Below are 18952 nucleotides of genomic sequence, written 5' to 3'. Positions count from 1 at the left end.
CGGATAATAAAATGCTTGTTGTTTTAAGCTATTAAGTTTTGGGGTGATTGGTGGCACAGTAATGGCAACTAATATTATACTTATTCGGTCTTGACCTCACTTGACCACTCCTCAGGATGTGACACTGTTCAGCACTCCCTCTTCCACCCACTGCTTTCCCACATTGGCTCCCAGGAAAGTACTTCCACTTGAGTTTTCTTTTAGCCTCCTAGCCAGTCTTGTCAGTTTTCTTCATTAGCTCCTCTGCTATATGCCCCTGAAACAACCAATTCTCCTAAGACTTCTATCTTTATTCCTATCACATTGCTTATTGACTTTAATCACACCCATGATTAGTCATAATTAAAACTAAAATTTTCATGTCAATGTCTCCTAGGCTTCTGCTTATAGGACAACCGCTTATAGGACAACTCTATTTAGAGTTGGTGGTCCCTGGCTCCTCATACTTATTTGAAATTGAATCATCCTCTTTATCTTCACACCTGTCCCTCTTCCCATAGCCCTTCCAACAATGAGGGAGACCGTTGTCCTCCCAGCTGCTCAAGCCAAAAATGTTGCTCCCAGCCACCCTAGACTCCTCCTTACTTGCTGCTTTCAGGACCTTAGTCATTCAACTCCAGCCAATATCATTAGACTCATATTGCAAATTTTTTTTTTTTTTTCGGTATGCGGACCTCTCACTGCTGTGGCCTCTCCCGTTGCGGAGCACAGGCTCCGGACGCACAGGCTCAGCGGCCATGACTCACGGGCCTAGCCGCTCCGCGGCATGTGGGATCTTCCCGGACCGGGTCACGAACCCGTGTCCCCTGCATCGGCAGGCGGACTTTCAACCACTGCGCCACCAGGGAAGCCCCATCTTGCAAATTTTTCTACAGGTTTTTCCAGCTTTAGTTAATTACTTGTGGTTTCCAAGCGATTCTTGCCACTTCCAAGCCCCTGTATGGCTTTGCATATGCCTCTTTCTAGAATTTTGCTTTTCCATCCTTGATCTGTTGGCTTTCCAATTTTGATAAGTCCTACTTTTAAACTTTAGTGCAAGCGTCTCCTCAGTCTAACTGTGCCCACAGTTCTCTGTGCTTATGTTTAGCATCGTCCTTGCAACTCCTGAATTCTCCATCCTACTTTGTAGGGCAATTCTCTATGGTATTTCTACATGTCTTGTGACAGCTTTTATCTCAAACTATCTTCTTAAGAATGTTCGCATAGCAAACAGCCTTGGGAGACAGGGGTAGTAACTCCCTCTGGGACAGGAGGCAGAGGGCAGATTTTATTTCCAGAGAAGTATAATAATGTATGTCTCTGGGGCAAAGACTGGGCAGGTTAGCAGCTCCTGATAAGGCAGGAGGTTTTCTGAGCTTAGGATTCCTCAGCTGTGACACAAATGCATGGTGTGCAGTTTCTACCTAGGGTGCTCTGCATCACCCCTGTGGAACACAGAGGGCAAGGGGAACTGATGTGAACATGAAGCTTATGCTGCCTGCTGAGCCATACATAATAAAGTCCTTTGTCTGACCTTCAAGTTTCATGTCTTCTGCCAGCATCTATGAACCTATGAAACTGTGGCAGGCTAACTTGCTAGCTTGCACATAGGGAAAATCTTGGACTCTTCCCAATTCTTGACACCTCTCCACATGCTTGACTGTAAGTGCCTTGAGAGCAAGAGCTGTGTCTGAATGGACTTTGCTTCCCTTGTGGGTGACACAAGGTAGTTGCTTTATAAGAGGTGGCTGCTACTAATGATGTTTCGGTCTAAAGGGCTTTGGAGGTAAGCACTCAGATATATTTACTGAATCCAACTTTGAAATAAATTGCCATGATTCTGCTGCTGGTTATTAGATATTGTGTACATTCCTTGGAGTTGTAGAGGGTGAAGGCTCAGATCTGTGTTCTGTGGCACAGTGAAATTCTCTGGGGGTTAAAAATGCTAGATAGTTCACAGGGTGTTAAGCCCTACTGCAGGTAATGAAGGTGGCTGAGCAGAGTCTAGGTTTTTCTGGGAGGTGGTATATTATGCTGCATTTGTGATGGGATGGCATTCTCTGCCATTAGCCTCACAGTAGCATCAAACATGGCCAGAGCAGACCAGTCCCCTGTGGAACCAGACTGGTTTCAGACCAATCTGTCTGAGCTTGAATGAAGGAATTTATCAGTGCTTCTGGTGCTTGAACTTTTAAGAGCAAAGGTTCTTCCCTTCTTCTAACCCTTTGCAATGACTAATCCCAGCCATGACTAGGCAAGATTGCTGGCTGGGTTTGCTCGTGGGAGGGAAATCCACCAGGCTGCAGCTTTAATCCGGCTTTGCATTGTGGAAGCCTGTCTAGATGTCCTTTTTTCCTGGTTTAGGAGGAGATGGAACCTTGTCAGCATTTGAGCTGAGGTGGCTTTCAGAGCCAGAGTCAGGGGTCAAAAGGCTTTGCGCATAGTCTATGGCCAAATGGTTATTAAAGACCACTTCATCCCATTTAAACCTATAAAGAAAGAAACTGGGGTACAGAGGGGATAAATTGCTGATAATTGGCGATCGATTCCGGAGCCTAAATTGACTCTATTTCCCTCTCAGTAGACGCCTCACTTTTTCTTATTCCCTTGGCTCCCTCACTCTTCCTGCATACCCAGGGAACTTGAGTGCAGCATTCTAATGCTTGGTCAGCATGATTCCTAAATTTTCTAGCAGGCTTGACTCACTAAGACAGCTCCAGTTCCCTGAGTGTGTATAGCAGTCCCACCTCTAAGCGAGACGGAGGTGTCAGAAAAGGAACCCTAGGGCGTGAGCCGGGGAAGGGGGGCGTGCGGGGCAAGGCGGGGCACCCTGAGACGTGCTCGTCTGTTCAGGGAGCGGCAACCCAAGAGAGACTCTCAGGTCAAGTCCCGCCCTGCATGGCGATTACACGGTGCTGGGAGGCGGACGGAGGAGGGAGTGCGCAAGGGGCGGGAGGTGCGTCTCTGTGCCCCACTCGTTTCTCCCTGGGCCAGGAGAGAGAGACAGTCTTTCAGAAGCGCACGCTGCACTTGCTCAGTGTAGAAGGGGTAACGCTCAGCTGACTCCCTCCCAGACTTGGGGATTAGCTCTGCAGGGTGTGCGAACCACAGGGTGTGCGAAACTCTCCGTAGGGAGTTGGAGAGAAGTACTTGACCCGGGGTGCGCGGCGGCGCGCACAGCCGCGCCCAGTCGCGCCGAGCCCCCGCGCAGGCACGCGCCTGAAGCCCCGCCCCGCCCGTGACGAGCGCGCGCGGGGCCTCTGCCCCATCCCTCGCCCGCGCGTTCCCCTCCACGCTGCCTCCGCCGTTCCCCGCCCACTCGCCTCAGGGGCTGCCCTCGTAGCTGCCTGAGTTGAGGTCCGGCAGCTTCTGCTTTTCCTGCCCCTGCCGAGGGACCAAGGGAGCTCACCCCGTGGGCAGCGGTGCTCTCGGAACACGTGGCCGTTTCGGAGCAGGTTGGAGTGAGCAGCGGGCGGCGCTGCGGGGACAGGCGCGGTGGGCAGCCCCAGGGGCAGCGGCAGGGTCCTGGCGGGGGGAGGACAGGGTTGCGGCGGGCGGAACGGTGTCTCCTTCACTTCGCCCTCCAGCCGTGGCAGCTGCAGCGGGACGCAGAGCTAGCTGAGCGGCCTCAGCTGCTAGCGGAGCGGCAGCGGTGCCTCCCCCTACCCCCAGGAGACCACCAGGTACCGCCGCGCCTGCCTCACTCGGACCTTGGGGCCTAGGCCCCGGCGGCCAAGCAGGACGCCTGAGCCGGACTCGGGGTCGGCCCCGACTCCCTAAGATGGCCGCGCTGCCCTGCGGCCCCTCTCCCCTCTGTCTGAGACCCCCTTCTGGTCCCTTGATTCGCCTCTGAGCCCCGCTGACCGCACTTCTTGTCCCTCCCTCAGATCACCTCTCCTCGCGGCCTCGCCATGGCGACCTCCGGACAGACCTGCCCGCGGCGTAAGTAGAGCGATCTCTGCGGGATGGGGCGGCGGTGTCTGGGCAGCCGAAGCCTCCCGACCAGAAAACCGCAGCTTCTTTCCCTCTCTGTCTTCAAGGGCTTGGAAGTTCGCCCCTTTCGGTAGCCACTCCACCGTCTGACTTCCCTGGCTTTGCGGAGGAGGGACTGGGTGGTTGGATCTCGGATAGGGGGACTGACTAGGCCTGGGGAGCTGGTCTGTGGACGCATTCACGTTCAGCTTTGACGAACTGAGAAGCAGAAAGTTATTAATTATCGGGTTCAGCTTTTGCAGGATTGGATCGGTCACGTTTTTAGAGGAAGTAGTAACCCCCCGTGTGAGGGCGCAAGGTCATTCATTACATGTGCTCCTAAGGGCGTGGACGTGCTATGTAGGATGAATGAACTGGTGTAACGACCTCAGATTGCTTGCCCTTAAGCCTCACAGCGTGGGCCGAGGACTTGAGTGTCATACTAATATGTTTAAAGTGCATTTGATATTTAGTTGATGTAGGCGCTTGAGTGAAACATAAATGGCTGTATTTTTTTTTTATGTTTCAATATTTAAGTTTCAGAAGTATGACCTATCTTTCTCTTTCTACTTCGGAATATTGGTTTTGATCTCCGTGAGGATACTAAAGGTTGAATAGGGGGGAGAGGGACTTGTCTTAGTTTTTAATCTTATCTTATTTGGTTAAGTCAGCACATTCTAGTGAATTTTGGCAGGTATATCTGTATGTACAGATATATACGTGTGTATGTGTTTGATTCTTTGTATTAGTCTCATCCTAGGAAGTGAGGCTACAGGCACTGTGTAAATTTAGGAATAGAAAATATTTTTATATATTTTGGAGGGAATTTCCCAAGTTTGTATAAACACTTAACTGTGATTGTCTGTTTTAGAAATAAGCCTTTGGTGCTGATACCTCCTTCATGGATCATACTAGACTACAGTGTTATTATAGATTCTAGTGGTATCAAAGCTAAGTTGGACTGCTTGGATTTAAAGGTAGCGTGGGTCATAAGCTAGTTCTTGGACAGACTGTGGGAGAACAGGGACGTTAACACTGGAATGTTTCTTCCCACCAGCAATGTGTATTCCTCCATCATATGCTGACCTTGGCAAAGCTGCCAGAGATATATTCAACAAAGGATTTGGTAAGAACTGTTTTAAAAATTTTAGATCTGAAGTGAAAATGTGTGTTTGGATTGCTTAGTGAATTAGTAATTTCTTCAGATTGTAAATATCTTGCTGCAGTAATTCTTCTGTTAGCTACATTTAAGATAACATTTCTTTTAAAAGAGTACTGTAACAATCCACATTTCCCTCCATCCCACATTTCCTCCCTCCATCCCAATTTCCTCCTTTTTTTCATACTTTAGTTCAGGGAATTTACCTTTAAGAAAAAAAAACAATTGTGCTTTCATTTCCTTTGGATATAGTTTAGGCCTCGGTTGACTAGAATTACCATGTTTTACTGTTTTTGCTTTTATGGTGGTGACTCATAAACGGTTATGGGTTTCTGCAAATAAATTTGGGTTTTGTTAAAGATTTTGTTCCACACCCCACCCTCCCTATCCTTTAGATTATTTCCCCAGTTGTTCAGATTATTAATTCCAAAGCGAGGTATGCCTTTGAGATAAATGTTCTAAATGCCTGTATCATAATAAACTATTGACTATTCTGATCTTTAATTTGAATTGATTTTCTGATCTGATGTTTAGGTTTGAAAAGCATGTTTTAATAAATGTTTTGATAAGATGATTTGGAAGCTGTTTTTGAGGGTGGGTGCCAAATACACACCAACATACTAGGAAAGCTTCATAGAGATGTTCTGTCCTTTACATGTTAGTTTACATAGAATAATTTAATTTGTTTTCATTTAAATATTGTATATCAACACACATTTTTATCCCCCTCTGAATATGTGAAATGTTTCTGGTTTTTGTTTTTTTAAATGTAGTCAGCTGTTGGTATGCATCTTTTATACAAAAAGATCATTTTGTTCTTTTTTGCTCTCTACTTGAAGGTTTTGGGTTGGTGAAACTGGATGTGAAAACAAAGTCATGCAGTGGCGTGGTGAGTGTTAGTTATTTGATAAGTTCTGACGAGCCTTTATACAATTTTTCAACCCATAAAATAGTCATAACTGAAAGTTGTCTACTCATTTTATCTTAAAGAAGGGGCAAAAGATAATTTCGTTTTAAGGGAATTTTATCTTGATTATTTTGGCTTTGGATATGATTTCTGATTTTCATGTGGTCTTTTGCCATATTACTTTGTATGCACAAGGAACTCAGGAAAGACACTGGTCATGTGGGATTCTGTTTACTCAGTAAGGTTGCAAGCTTAAAGGCAGGGAACCTGTTATACTTTTTTGTAACACCTTCTTTTAATGCCTGTGGAAAACATTAAGAGTTCTGGGCATAAAAATATTCAGTAACTTAATTTGAGTGTACTAATCGTTTATGTAATGGTCATATTCTAGCAGCCTGCCTTGGGGAAGATTTCCACTTGTATTTTGTGAATTTAGAGAGTCCTAAATTTGAGTATTTTTAAAGAGGTTACTATTTTGATATTTGGATGTCTTGATCTTGCCTAACAAACTCCCTCAAAGAGAGTAAAGTAAAATTTAATTTTGTGTAATTTTTTTCTTCTAAAAGTTTTTGTTTGGGGATTGTTTTGGGGATGGGTGTAGTGTGTGCATATTGAATATTATTGGTTATTTTGATAAATTCTTCCTACAGTTGTTAACTCCCTTAGTGCATATAACTGGTGTTTATTTAAATTAATCATTTTGTAGTTTCTCAATGCCTAGACTTGGATTTCTGGGGTTTTATATTGGTCGCATCTGTTTTTTGGTTTCTTTGGTCTGAAAGGAAGCCTGAGTATTTAGTGTGGTTGAGTGACTTACTTGCTCAAGGTAACAGGTTACAGAGCAGTGACTTAGTGTTTGTTTTGTGTTCCCTCTCTTAACCTGTTGCCCCTTATAAACCACTTGCTGTGTATTTGCTGAAACACGAAAGGCCTTCTAAAAGTAGAAGACTCAATTCTTGTGTTTAAAAAGCTTGCTTGCTGGCTGGAGAGACAAAATAAACTTTAAAGTAGAGAACAGTCAGAGCAGTATATCTAGTACTAGATTGTTTGCTAAATCAAAATCTTTGTTGGAAAGGAAAGGCTTATTGTGGATAGGAATTTTATAAAATTAAGCTTAAGGACATGAAGGATATATAAGAGCTTGATTAGATATAGTATGTTTTAATTTACATTTAATGTATGTAATTCAAGAGCATGGTACTGATCTTGTAATATGTCCCTGGCCCCAAATAGTCGCAGTCGCATTTCTCACCTGAACTGCAACGATGTCTGGGCCACTGCAGAAGGTAGAAGCCTAAATGTCTTGGTGAGGAGTGAAAGGGAGGGTATAAGCTCCACCAGTGGTATCATCTGACCCAATTCTGGTCCCAGATCACAGTGTGATCTTCTTGGTTTTGTGTCTTGAGGACTCCTTGGCATGTACTTGGCGTGTATATAAGCTGGCTCAGTCTGGGCTGATGGGTGGCAGTGGGTGGGGCCTTAAGAATCATTAATCATTGTCACTCAGGACTAAAAATAGCTACTCATACACATTTGCATTTCAATTATCTGTTAGAACAGGCTCCATATATATTATATTGTTTTAGTAATGCATTCCTGTTGTGTAGAGCATGTGAAAATGTGCACAGCTTTCAAAGTCTTAGTCCAATTTAATCCTCCAGAAGTAAGTTTTGTTATTACAGTTGAGGTAACTGAGACCCAGAAAAGTGTCTTCCTCAGTGTTACTCATTTAGTAAATGCCAGCCAGAACTGGATGTCAGGACTCCTAATTTCATATCCAGTGTTCTTCCCTAACACAATTTGGTGCTTTTTAGTATGGGCATGAGTGCCAAGCTTTGACTTGAAATTTCTGTTACTGAAAGCATCTAATTTCAGGAGATTGTATATAAGACCTAAAGAATTGAGTCTGTTTCACGGCAGAGCGATAGTTACACAAATGTTCTGTTTTCTAAGTGAAGGATGATTGGTCTTTTCTCCTTTTGATAGAGTTTTTGGTATTTCCTCATTCTGCAGGTATCACAATTTCAGGTCGAAGGCTTTTCTTTATTAGTTCAGATCAGCCATCTTTAAACTTGGCTTTCCAATGGCCTTAAGAGTATAACCATCATTAGCAGTCAGATCAGAACCCTCAAAGGGCATTTTTAACATTTTATCTTGGAAGATTTCAGTTGCTTGCCTGTATACTAAGCTCTGAAAGGTTAGATTTCTGGATTATCTGTAGCAGATTTTGAATTTCAGATAAGCCCTCTCCATATTATGCCTTAATTTTCAGTTGGTGTGCAATTAGGGATTGGCAAGTTATTTATATTTGCTACAAACATAAGATTATATAGTACACTTCAAATTGATCACTGCATAGGTTGTTTTTTCTACTAATATCTGTTGTACAGAGTATAGTTTATATTATGCATGATATAAACCAGTTATAGAGTAAATCTCCTATAATTTCCCTCCCCCCCCCTTTTTTTTTAAATGAGAATGTAAAGATGGTTGGGAAGGCATTAAACCTGATGAAGACTCTTTATGTCAGAAACAGAATATTGAGGTTACCAAAGAATTAAAAAAAAGCAATCTTGTTTGTGGCATAGATTCTTACAGTGGGGTGCTTTCCTTTTAAGGATTTTCAGGAACCATTTCATAGTAAATTGTGTATAAACTCAGATTTTAATGAAGGGGGTCTGTGATTAGCCATACTGACCTATTTAGTGTCTCATTCAATATCAGGCAGATTGGAAGCAGTACTAAAACATCCACCCTCCCCCACTGATTTTTTTTTGAATCCCAAATAAAATCACCTTAGCAGAAGTTTCCTTAAAAGTTGTAGTTTGTTGTTCACTTGAGAATCAGATACAAGTAACTTTTGATCCATTGGTTGGAAATGTCAGCAGTAGTAAGATGTAGTCAGTAACTTACAGGCTAATTTGTCACTCTTGTATATACTCAGTAGCGGAGGGTAGGAGTGTTTGGGAAGCTAGAAAAAAGAGGATTAGTGAAATTATTATGTTTCAGTGGGGTTTTTGTGTGTGTGTGTGTAAATTAGGAAGTGGATTCTTCTAGGCTTACGAGAAAGTTCCTGAAGTTTGTCTTGTCTTCTTAGGAATTCTCAACATCTGGTTCATCTAATACAGACACTGGTAAAGTTACCGGGACCTTGGAGACCAAATATAAATGGTGTGAGTATGGTCTGACTTTCACAGAAAAGTGGAACACTGATAATACTCTGGGAACAGAAATCGCTATTGAAGACCAGGTAACATTTGAAAATGTGCTGTAGTATTAAGTATTTTATTTTTGTATTTCAAAAAAGAAATAAAGCTGAAAACAAATTCTTTTTCTCTCGAAATAGATTTGTCAAGGTTTGAAACTGACATTTGATACCACCTTTTCACCAAACACGGGGTAAGCATGGCATTTTTATCTGCTTTAAATTGAAAAGCATTCTTCTTTGGTATATTTAAGAAAGGTGCACATTCAGGTGCCTTGTGGTGGTGAATTTCTGTTTCTGCCTTTGGAGCATGAGCAGTATGGTTGTTGACTTGCCTTCAAATATTTGCCTCTTATTGTGACACTAACTTGGGTACCTAACATGTTTTTTATAGGCTTTTGTGACTGATAACCAATTCTGCAAAGCAGTCTTCCTATGGTGGTGGTGGTCCAGTCTCCCCTTGTGCCTTTTAGTTCATTGAGCCATATATATTTTTTTTACCTCTTATGATTATCTTGCTACCTCTTATACAGGCATACCTTGGAGATATTGCAGGTTTGGTTCCAAACCACTGCAATAAAGTGAATATTGTAAAACAGCGACTCATACGGATTTTTTGGTTTCCCAGTGCATATAAAAGTTATGTTTACACTATACTGTTGTCTGTTAAGTGTGCAGTAGCATTATGTTGGGGAAAAAAACAACGTACATACCTTAATTAAAAAATACTTTATTTCTAAAATATACCAACGATCATCTGAGCCTTCACCAAGTCGTAGTAGTAACATCAGAAGATCAGTGACCACAGATCACTGTAACAAATATAATAATAATAATAAAGTTTCAAATATTATGAGAACTACCAAAATGTGACAACAGCAACACAAAGTGAACAAATGCTGTTGGAAAAAAACACCCAAACAGACTTGCTTGGTGCAGGATTGCTACAAACCCTCAATTGCTACAAACCCTGCTACAAACAGGTGCGGGGGGAGGGAAACACAGTAAAGTGAACTGCAGTAAAACAATGAAGTGTGCCTGTACTCCCCAGTTACAGTGAGGTTCATTTAAATCTGTTTTGTGCCCTCTATGCAGAAGTTATGTCTGTAAATCTTTCCCACTGACATCAGTTTTAAGACAGTTTGTTCTTTTTCCAGAAAGAAAAGTGGTAAAATCAAGTCTTCTTACAAGAGGGAATGTATAAACCTTGGTTGTGATGTTGACTTTGATTTTGCTGGACCTGCAATCCACGGTTCAGCAGTCTTTGGTTATGAGGGCTGGCTTGCTGGGTACCAGATGACCTTTGACAGTGCCAAATCAAAGCTGACAAGAAATAACTTTGCAGTGGGCTACAGGACTGGGGACTTCCAGCTACACACTAATGTGTGAGTATTTCTTTTGTGGGATATTATGATGTAGGACCTCAAAGTGGTATTGATGTCTCCTGTCATCTCCTGTGAGTCTAAGTACAACCTAAAGGAATTCTCTTAACATAAAAAGATCATCCTTGGGCTAGAATGCCCTTCAGAAGTGTACAGTAAAAACCATTAGTCTGAGTTTTGGTGCTGAGAGAGTAAATGTTCATTTCACATGAGGCTTGATGTGCTTTGGATTTTTAGAAGAGGCTAAGATGGGAGTTCCTTGGTGGTCTAGTGGTTAGGATTTGGAACTTTCACTGCCGTGGCCCGGGTTCTGTCCCCGGTCAGGGAACTGAGATTCCACAAGCTGCATGGTATGGCCAAAACAAAAAGGCTAAGACATTGCCAAACTCTATGTGCATGCATTCATTTGACTTCATTGTCTGTGATGTGTGAGGTGCTCATTTGATAGGATTACCTAAAATGTATAGAGTTTTTACCTAACCCAAATTAAATGTATATGTAGCAAGGACTTAAAAAGAATTTTTTCCCTTATAAAAATGATGCATTGGTATATAACAGAAGTACAAAGAAGAAAACAAAAATGTTTCATAATCCCACCGTCTAGACATATAATTTTTGTTAATTGTTAATGCTTTGGTGTTTCATCTTTTTATATGTGTGTATATAAAATACATACCAAAAAGGCTGTTTTTAACCTTCTCCCCCACCTTAATACATTTTGATCATTTTCCTATAGCATTATGTATTCTTAGTGATGGTTAGTGTCTGCATGATAATTTTTATAGATATACCATGATTGATTTGACCAATCCCTGTTTTTGGACATAAGTTGGGAAAAGTCCTTTGATGACATTAAAAAAATTTTTTTTATTTATTTAGTTTTGGCTGTGTTGGGTCTTCGTTGCTGTGCGTGGGCTTTCTCTAATTGCGGTGAGCGGGGGCTGCTCTTCGTTTCAGTGCGCGAGCTTCTCATCGCGGTGGCTTCTCCTTTTGCGGCGCACAGGCTCTAGGTGTGTGGGCTCTAGAGTGCAGGCTCAGTAGTTGTGGCGTATGGGCTTGGTTGCTCCGCAGCATGTGGGATCTTCCTGGACCAGGGCTCGAACCCACGTCCCTTGCATTGGCAGATGGATTCTTAACCACTGCGCCACCAGGGAAGCCCCGAAAAGACCTTTTAAAACTAAAGTTTTCAGTGGAACACTAGAGACCCATGTAAGCAATGGCTTTTATTTAAATGTAATGCTACGGTATCAGCCTTGTGCCTTAGACATTATTACATTGTCTAGTCTCGGTTGACTAATTTAAAGTATCTTATAGCAATGATGGGACAGAATTTGGAGGATCAATTTATCAGAAAGTATGTGAAGATCTTGACACTTCAGTAAACCTTGCTTGGACATCAGGAACCAACTGTACTCGCTTTGGCATTGCAGCTAAATATCAGTTGGATCCCACTGCTTCCATTTCTGTGAGTACTGCTGTGGGCTTAGAATGGGATTTTGGTTGTGGGACTTAATCTTTGGGTATATTGGATTGTGTTGAATATTTGAATTGTGGTTCACACAATTCCCAGTTTACACACAGATTGGGACTAGAACTCGGGAATGCTGCTTTTTTTTGTTGAGACAGAGATGTTTGCTATCCAGGCCACAGGAGTTTGTTTAAATTAACTTCAAAAGTTGTACAAGTAGTGTAGATAATAACTATGAGGGCCAAGCCTGTCCAAGCCCAGGGAAGCCAGTATTTTGGGCCCTGGGCAGTTCTCATTCTGGTTGGAAGGTAATAGTACTTTGTTACTTTGTGTTTGTCTTTAATGGTTTACAAAATATCTTCAGATTTGATCTGAGCAGCCAGTGGTACACATGCTGTTTTGCAAGTGAGGAAACCAAAGCTTGGAGAGAGGAATGACGTAGACCACAGTAGGGCCAGGACTGGACTTGCATGTCTTTTGATTTCCCTTCTGTCTAGGGTGACTAGGTAGCTCATCCTGCTTTGCCTGGGACTATCCCAACTTTAGCACTGAAAGTCCTGCATCCCAGGAACTCCCTCCCCTCTGTCGTGGGTTGGTTGGGTTGCATGGCCACCCTAGTCCTGTCCTTATACTCTTTCTGCTATTTCTTCCTTCAGTCATAGTGGATTGTGGTAGGAGGGAGTACAGTGTCTGAGGGTATAGAGCGCTGGCTCTAGTTTCAGGCAGATCAGCAGCTCTTCCTGTGTGTTAGTTGCTTACAGGTCAGGTACCGTATGTACTAGAATGAAAGAGTTAAACCTTCTGTGAGAGTTATTTCTGTTACATAAAGTCATCTTCATTCCTGAGGACGATATGTTTTGATAATTTAGGCAGTTAAGTTTTAGCCCCATTCTTGTTTTAGCTTAGCAGAGTTGTAATCAGAATGAGAAGCACCCGGAATGCTTTTCCTGTTGGCAAGGCAGTGATTCATGTATTTTTCCCTTCTCTATTTCTGACTACAGTGTAGCAGTAAAATCCTCAGGATTCACACAGCACACTGTGCTGTGGTAGCTACATTGCTGTTCTCTTCAAATATATGTCTATGGCACCATCACAGGTTTAATGCCAGCAGAAGATACAGCTCTCTCACAGTCTAAAATGGGAAGGCAGCTTGGGACCTGTGTGCCAGTGAGTGACTTCTGGGGATTAGTTTGGAAAACTATTGAATATTTAGCATGGTCCACCTAAGCAGTGCTGCTGTTACCCTAATCAAGCATCACCCTGGAAGCATTGCATAATGCTCCATTAGTTTCATGGTTGACTCCTAAAATAGTAGGAGCTATTTTATTGTTTGGGGCTCTTAATTTGTTTGGCAAAAGATGGTTACTAGTGGGGCATTTCTTCCTTAGACAAATAACTCACATGGTCATTGGTGGCTCATGAAGACTTGGCTGTAGTGCCAAGTGAATACAAGTTTTGTTTCTGTGACTTTTGCCTGTATAGTTGGATCATTTCTCTCTCAATTGGGCTGTTTTGATATATTTACAAAAGAGTGTAGACATCGAATCATTTCCAAGTCTGTTGTTTTTTTTTTTTTTTTTTTGCAGTACGTGGGCCTCTCACTGCTGTGGCCTCTCCCGTTACGGAGCACAGGCTCCGGACGCGCAGGCTCACGGGCCCAGCCGCTCCGCGGCATGTGGGATCTTCCTGGACCGGGGCACGAACCCGTTTCCCCCATATCGGCAGGCAGACTCTCAACCACTGCGCCACCAGGGAAGCCCCCAAGTCTGTTTTGATCCCAGAGGCTGTTTGTTACCTTTTTATTACCATAGCACTCAAAATGCTGAAGAGCAAAGTTACCTGACTAGGCAACCTAGGCCTTGGAGAGCAGGGTGAGATGCCCTCATTTACAGCCTTAGGCCTCTGGTATGGCTTAAGTGATGTCAGTAGTGGGAGAGAATGGAGCTCGAAGGTTCTCCTGACCATGTCTTCCTCTCCAGGATTCCTTCCAGCCCTTGAAAGTCTGTGACTAAAATCCTAAAATAGTAGAATTGTACAAGGAGGGAAGGGGTCTGGATTGGTAAATGATGCCCCTTTGGAATGCCTTCTTAAGCACCGTCTAGTTATATACAGCCAGGACTCAAGGGCATTAATGAGAGGTGTGAGAAAGTGAGGTGAAGGAGTTGTAGTCAGTCTCTTTCTTCTGAGGAAGTGCTTGTCATTTGGAGATTTAGAACGTGCATGGTTTAGATTCTTTAGGAATACCCCTGAAAGTAGTGTCGTCACAAATTTAAACTATACATACACATGCCATACTTTGAGGGTGGTGTGTGTGTCAATGTCATGTAGTTAGTGAGCCTGGTGAACTTCCATTACCCACATTCTGGTATGGTCTTATGTGCTAGATTAGACTCAACAAGGACAGTTTTTATGAGAGTGCTTAGGCTTTTGTGCTATATGGACAGTTTGGGGTCTGTGGACACATCCCAAAAGATTGCAAGAGTTTTGTGTCCTGCTGACAATTTGAATTTAGTGGATGAGGATTAAGTGGCACCTAGTTTTTGCTTACCTTAATACAATATTAAATTTTATTAACTCTTGTGGAAAAGTGAATGCGTCATAATTGTATGATAGGGAAACACCCAGGGGCTTTGTCTCTACATTCAAAAATTTGTCTTACATTTGTTTTTGCATTTTATCTTAGGCAAAAGTCAACAATTCTAGTTTAATTGGAGTGGGCTACACTCAGACTCTGAGGCCTGGTAAGTATTAAGGATTGTTCTGATAGTGGTTTCAAAATTAGTTTCATTTCTCAGCTTCTTTTTATTTATTTATTTTTTAAGTGGAAACTTTTGAGTTTATGCTTCAAAAGGCAGTATTAAGAGAATGAAAAGACATACCATAGACTGAGAAAAATGTTTGCAAATCATACAAAGGACTTATACCCATAACATGTAAAGAGCTCTTAAAACTCATTAATAACTATGACAAACAACCCAATCAAAAAATGGCAAAAGACTGCAAAGACATTTATATGAAGACATACAAATAGCTAATTAGCACAGGAAAAGGTGCTCAGTGTCATTAGTCATTAAGTAACTGTAAATTAAAACCACAATGAAATACCACTTCTACCCACTAGAATGGATATAATAAATCATTAGAAAATAACAAGTGTAGATGAAGATAGGGAGAAGTTAGAGCCCTCATACAGTGCTGGCATGCACATAAAATATTACAGCCACTTTAGAAAACAGACTGTTAGATTTTTTTTTAGATAGATCTTTCTTGGAGTATAATTTCTTCATAATACCATGTTAGTTTCTGTTGCACAACAAAGCGAATCAGCCATATGCATACATATCTCCCTATATCCCCTCCCTCTTGAGCCTCCCTCCCATCCTCCCTATCCCACTCCTCTAGGTCATCACAGAGCACTGAGCCGATCTCCCTGTGCTATGCTGCTGCTTCCCACCAGCCAACTATTTTACATTTGGTAGTGTACATACGTTGAAACTTCTCTCACTTCGTCCCAGCTTCGCCCTTCCACCCCATGTCATCAAGTCCATTCTCTTATGTCTACCTCTTTATTCCTGCCCTGCAACCAGGTTCATCAGTACCATTTTTTCTTTTTTTTTAAGATTCCATATGTATGCTTTAGCATATGGTATTTGTTTTTCTCTTTCTGACCTACTTCACTCTGTATGACAGACTCTAGGTCCATCCACCTCACTGCAAATAACTCAATTTCGTTTCTTTTTATGACTGAGTAATATTCCATTGTATATATGTGCCACATCTTCTTCATCCATTCATCTGTCGATGGACATCTAGGTTGGTTCTATGTCCTGGCTATTGTAAATGGTGCTTGCAGTGAACATTGGGGTGCATGTGTCTGGTTTTCTCAGGGTATATGCCCAGTAGTGGGATTGCTGGGTCATATGGTAGTTCTATTTTTAGTTTTTTAAGGAACCTCCATACTGTCCTCCATAGTGGTTGTATCAATTTACATTCCCACCAACAGTGCAAGAGGGTTCCCTTTTCACCACACCCTTTCCAGCATTGATTGTTTCTAGCTTTTGATAATGGCCATTCTGACCAGCGTGAGGTGATACCTCATTGCAGTTTTGATTTGCATTTCTCTAATAATTAGTGGTGTTGAGCATCTTTTCATGTGCCTCTTGGCCATCTGTATGTCTTCCTTGGTGAAATGTCTATTTAGGTCTTCTGCTCATTTTTTTTTTTTGCCGTACGCGGGCCTCTCACTGTTGTGGCCTCTCCCGTTACGGAGCACAGGCTCCGGACGCGCAGGCTCAGCGGCCATGGCTCACGGGCCCAGCTGCTCCACGGCATGTGGGATCTTCCCGGACTGGGGCACGAACCCGTGTCCCCTGCATTGGCAGGCGGACTCTCAACCACTGCGCCACCAGGGAAGCCCTCTTCTGCTCATTTTTTAACTGGATTGTTTGTTTTTTTGATATTAAGCTCCATGAGCTGTTTGTATATTTTGAGGTTAATCCTTTGTTGTTTCAATTGCAGATATTTTCTCCCATTCTGAGGGTTGTCTTTTTGTCCTGTTTATGGTTTCCTTTGCTGCACAAAAAGTTTAATTAAGTCCCATTTGTTTATTTTTATTTTTATTTCTGTTACTCTAGGAGGTGGGTCAAAAAATATCTTGCCGTGGTTTATGTCAAAGAGTGTTTTTCCTCTAAAAGTTTTATAGTGTCTGGTCTTACATTCAAGTCTTTAATCCATTTGGAGTTTATTTTTGTGTATGGTGTTAGGTAGTGTTCTAACTTCATTCTTTTACATGTAGCTGTCCAGTTTTCCCGGCACCACTTATTGAAGAGGCTGTCTTTTCTCCACTGTATGTTCTTGTCTCCTTTGTCATAAATTAGGTGTCAGTATGTGCGTGGGTTTATCTTTGGGCATTCTATCCTGTACCATTGATCTATATTTCTATTTTTGTGCCAGTACCATACTGTCTTGATTACTGTAGCTTTGTGGTATAGTTTGAAGTCAGGGCGCCTGATTCCTCCAACTCGTTTTTCTTTCTCAAGATTCAGCTTCTTTTTCAAACCTTTCAAGCATACAGAAGAATTGACAAAGTACAGTGAACACATGTTTACCTTTTGCCACAGTTTTTTATTCCTTTCCTTTTTTTTTTATGGTGGGCTGTTAGGAAGTTGCAGCTATCATGATATTTCCCTCAATGCTTCAGCATGCATCTCCTCAGAATAAGAACATTGTCCTGCATAACCACAATACTGTTATCACACCTGAGAAAGTTAACAGTGATTCCATATTATTACTTAATATCCATTCTCTATTTACTTTCCTCACTTGTACCTGAAATGTCTTGTAGTAATTTTTATTTCTCCAATCATAGTTCACTCATTGCTTTGGTTGTTTGGTCTCTATAGTCTCATTTACTTTACATAGTATTTTTGAGCCTTGCTGTGTTTTCTGGAGCAGTACTTCTCAAATACCAGTGTGTGCATGAATCACCTTGGGAATCTTATTAAAATACATAGGTCTGGGGCGAGGGGTTCTGACTTTCTGACAAGCTCTTAGGTGATGCCAGTGTTGCTGGTTCTTGAACCACCAGTTGAAGAGCAAGGTTCTAAAGCACTTGGAACTTTTTCCCCAGACTTTTTGACTGTTTTGAAACCTAAAGAAAAGAATGGTACCACGAACACTCATACCTTCCCCATGTTGACCAATTACTAACATTTATTTTGTTTTTATTATCTCTCCATGTCTCTATACACAATCCTTCTTTTCTTTTTTCCCCACATATCCTTATGAATTATTTAAATATGTTTTCCAAACACATAGACACGTCAGCCCTAGCATACATATCATGAGAGTAAGACATTTTTAACTGCATCATTATAAAGACATCATAACTATACATCATAACTATAATACTGTTTTCACAGCTAAGGGAATTAACAGTTTGAAATAATACCTAATATATAGTATATATTTGGATTTCTGCACTTGTCCCAAAAGTGTCTCTTAATTGTAGCTTTTCCTTTCCAGGATCCAATTATGGTTGTCATTTAGTCTGGATAGTGTATTGAACATGATTGTATTTTCCAGAGCTGTTTGAGCTTTATTATGAAGTTCTTATGCTCTGGAACTTGATGCCTTCCTTACTGTGGATGTGCAAATGAATTGTCTGGTGTCTCAGATACTCCCAAGCGCCCTCTGGTGGCTGGCACTAGTAGGTCATCTGACAAGCTGAGGAAAAGTGACAGGTTGTGGCGTGACTGCAGACTCCCATGAGGTGTTTCAGGCACTTGATAGTTGTCTGCTTTTGTTTACAGGTGTGAAGCTTACACTGTCTGCTCTGGTAGATGGGAAGAGCATTAATGCTGGAGGCCACAAACTTGGGCTTGCCCTGGAGCTGGAGGCTTAATCCAACTGAAAGAAACCTCTGGGAATGGACATCAGAAGATTTGGCCTTAATATATTTCCAGTGTGACCAGCAGGCTCCCCCCCCCGCCCCAAGAAGGTGATCAGAACAAAGGATGATCTAAACAAGAGCTGTATTTTAAATATTTAGGCAGTTACTTGTTAGCTGGTTTCTAGTTGAATTGGTTATCTATCTAGTTACCAATGCTGCAGTCGTGCAGTCACCTATACATTATTTAAATGTATTTAACTGTTAAATGCGCTACCCACCAATAATGAAATAGACCTTTATGAAAACTGTGCAATTGTGTGCATGTTTGTTTTTATGTTTCTTTTAACATTGAATATTGCCATTAAATGAGATGGATCAGTGGATGTTTTAAGATGAGGTTAAAATTTTTTGTTAATTTCAACCATCATTAGAATTACTTTTGGTATCCCAAAACATTACAAATTATGAATAAAACAAGTATACATAATT

At 41.9% G+C, this 18952-nt stretch overlaps 1 protein-coding gene across 7 annotated transcripts; it reads left to right on the top strand.

The window, feature by feature from the left end:
* The first annotated feature begins 3523 nt into the window (after positions 1-3523).
* On the top strand, positions 3524-18776 carry VDAC2 (voltage dependent anion channel 2). Of its 7 annotated transcripts, none has more exons than XM_065894157.1 (10): positions 3524-3662; positions 3867-3921; positions 5009-5077; positions 5950-5999; positions 9115-9267; positions 9364-9416; positions 10380-10607; positions 11919-12069; positions 14756-14813; positions 18384-18776. In XM_065894157.1, the coding sequence occupies exons 2-10, from the start codon at positions 3891-3893 to the stop codon at positions 18473-18475; spliced, it is 885 nt and encodes a 294-aa protein (XP_065750229.1). In that variant the 5' UTR covers positions 3524-3662; positions 3867-3890; the 3' UTR covers positions 18476-18776. The 7 variants fall into 7 exon arrangements, with proteins under 7 accessions (XP_065750229.1, XP_065750228.1, XP_065750233.1 ...); XM_065894156.1 differs by lacking the exons at positions 3524-3662; positions 3867-3921 and adding exons at positions 4321-4387; positions 4623-4631 and having other exon boundaries at positions 18384-18475; XM_065894161.1 differs by lacking the exons at positions 3524-3662; positions 3867-3921 and having other exon boundaries at positions 5011-5077; positions 11919-11958; positions 18384-18475.
* The last annotated feature ends 176 nt before the right edge of the window (positions 18777-18952 follow it).

Source organism: Phocoena phocoena, chromosome 16, assembly GCF_963924675.1.
Source record: "Phocoena phocoena chromosome 16, mPhoPho1.1, whole genome shotgun sequence".
In the NCBI taxonomy this organism is placed as follows: domain Eukaryota; kingdom Metazoa; phylum Chordata; class Mammalia; order Artiodactyla; family Phocoenidae; genus Phocoena; species Phocoena phocoena.
The sequence above is the reverse complement of the archived record's forward strand: the minus strand, read 5'-3'. Positions and strand labels throughout refer to the sequence as shown.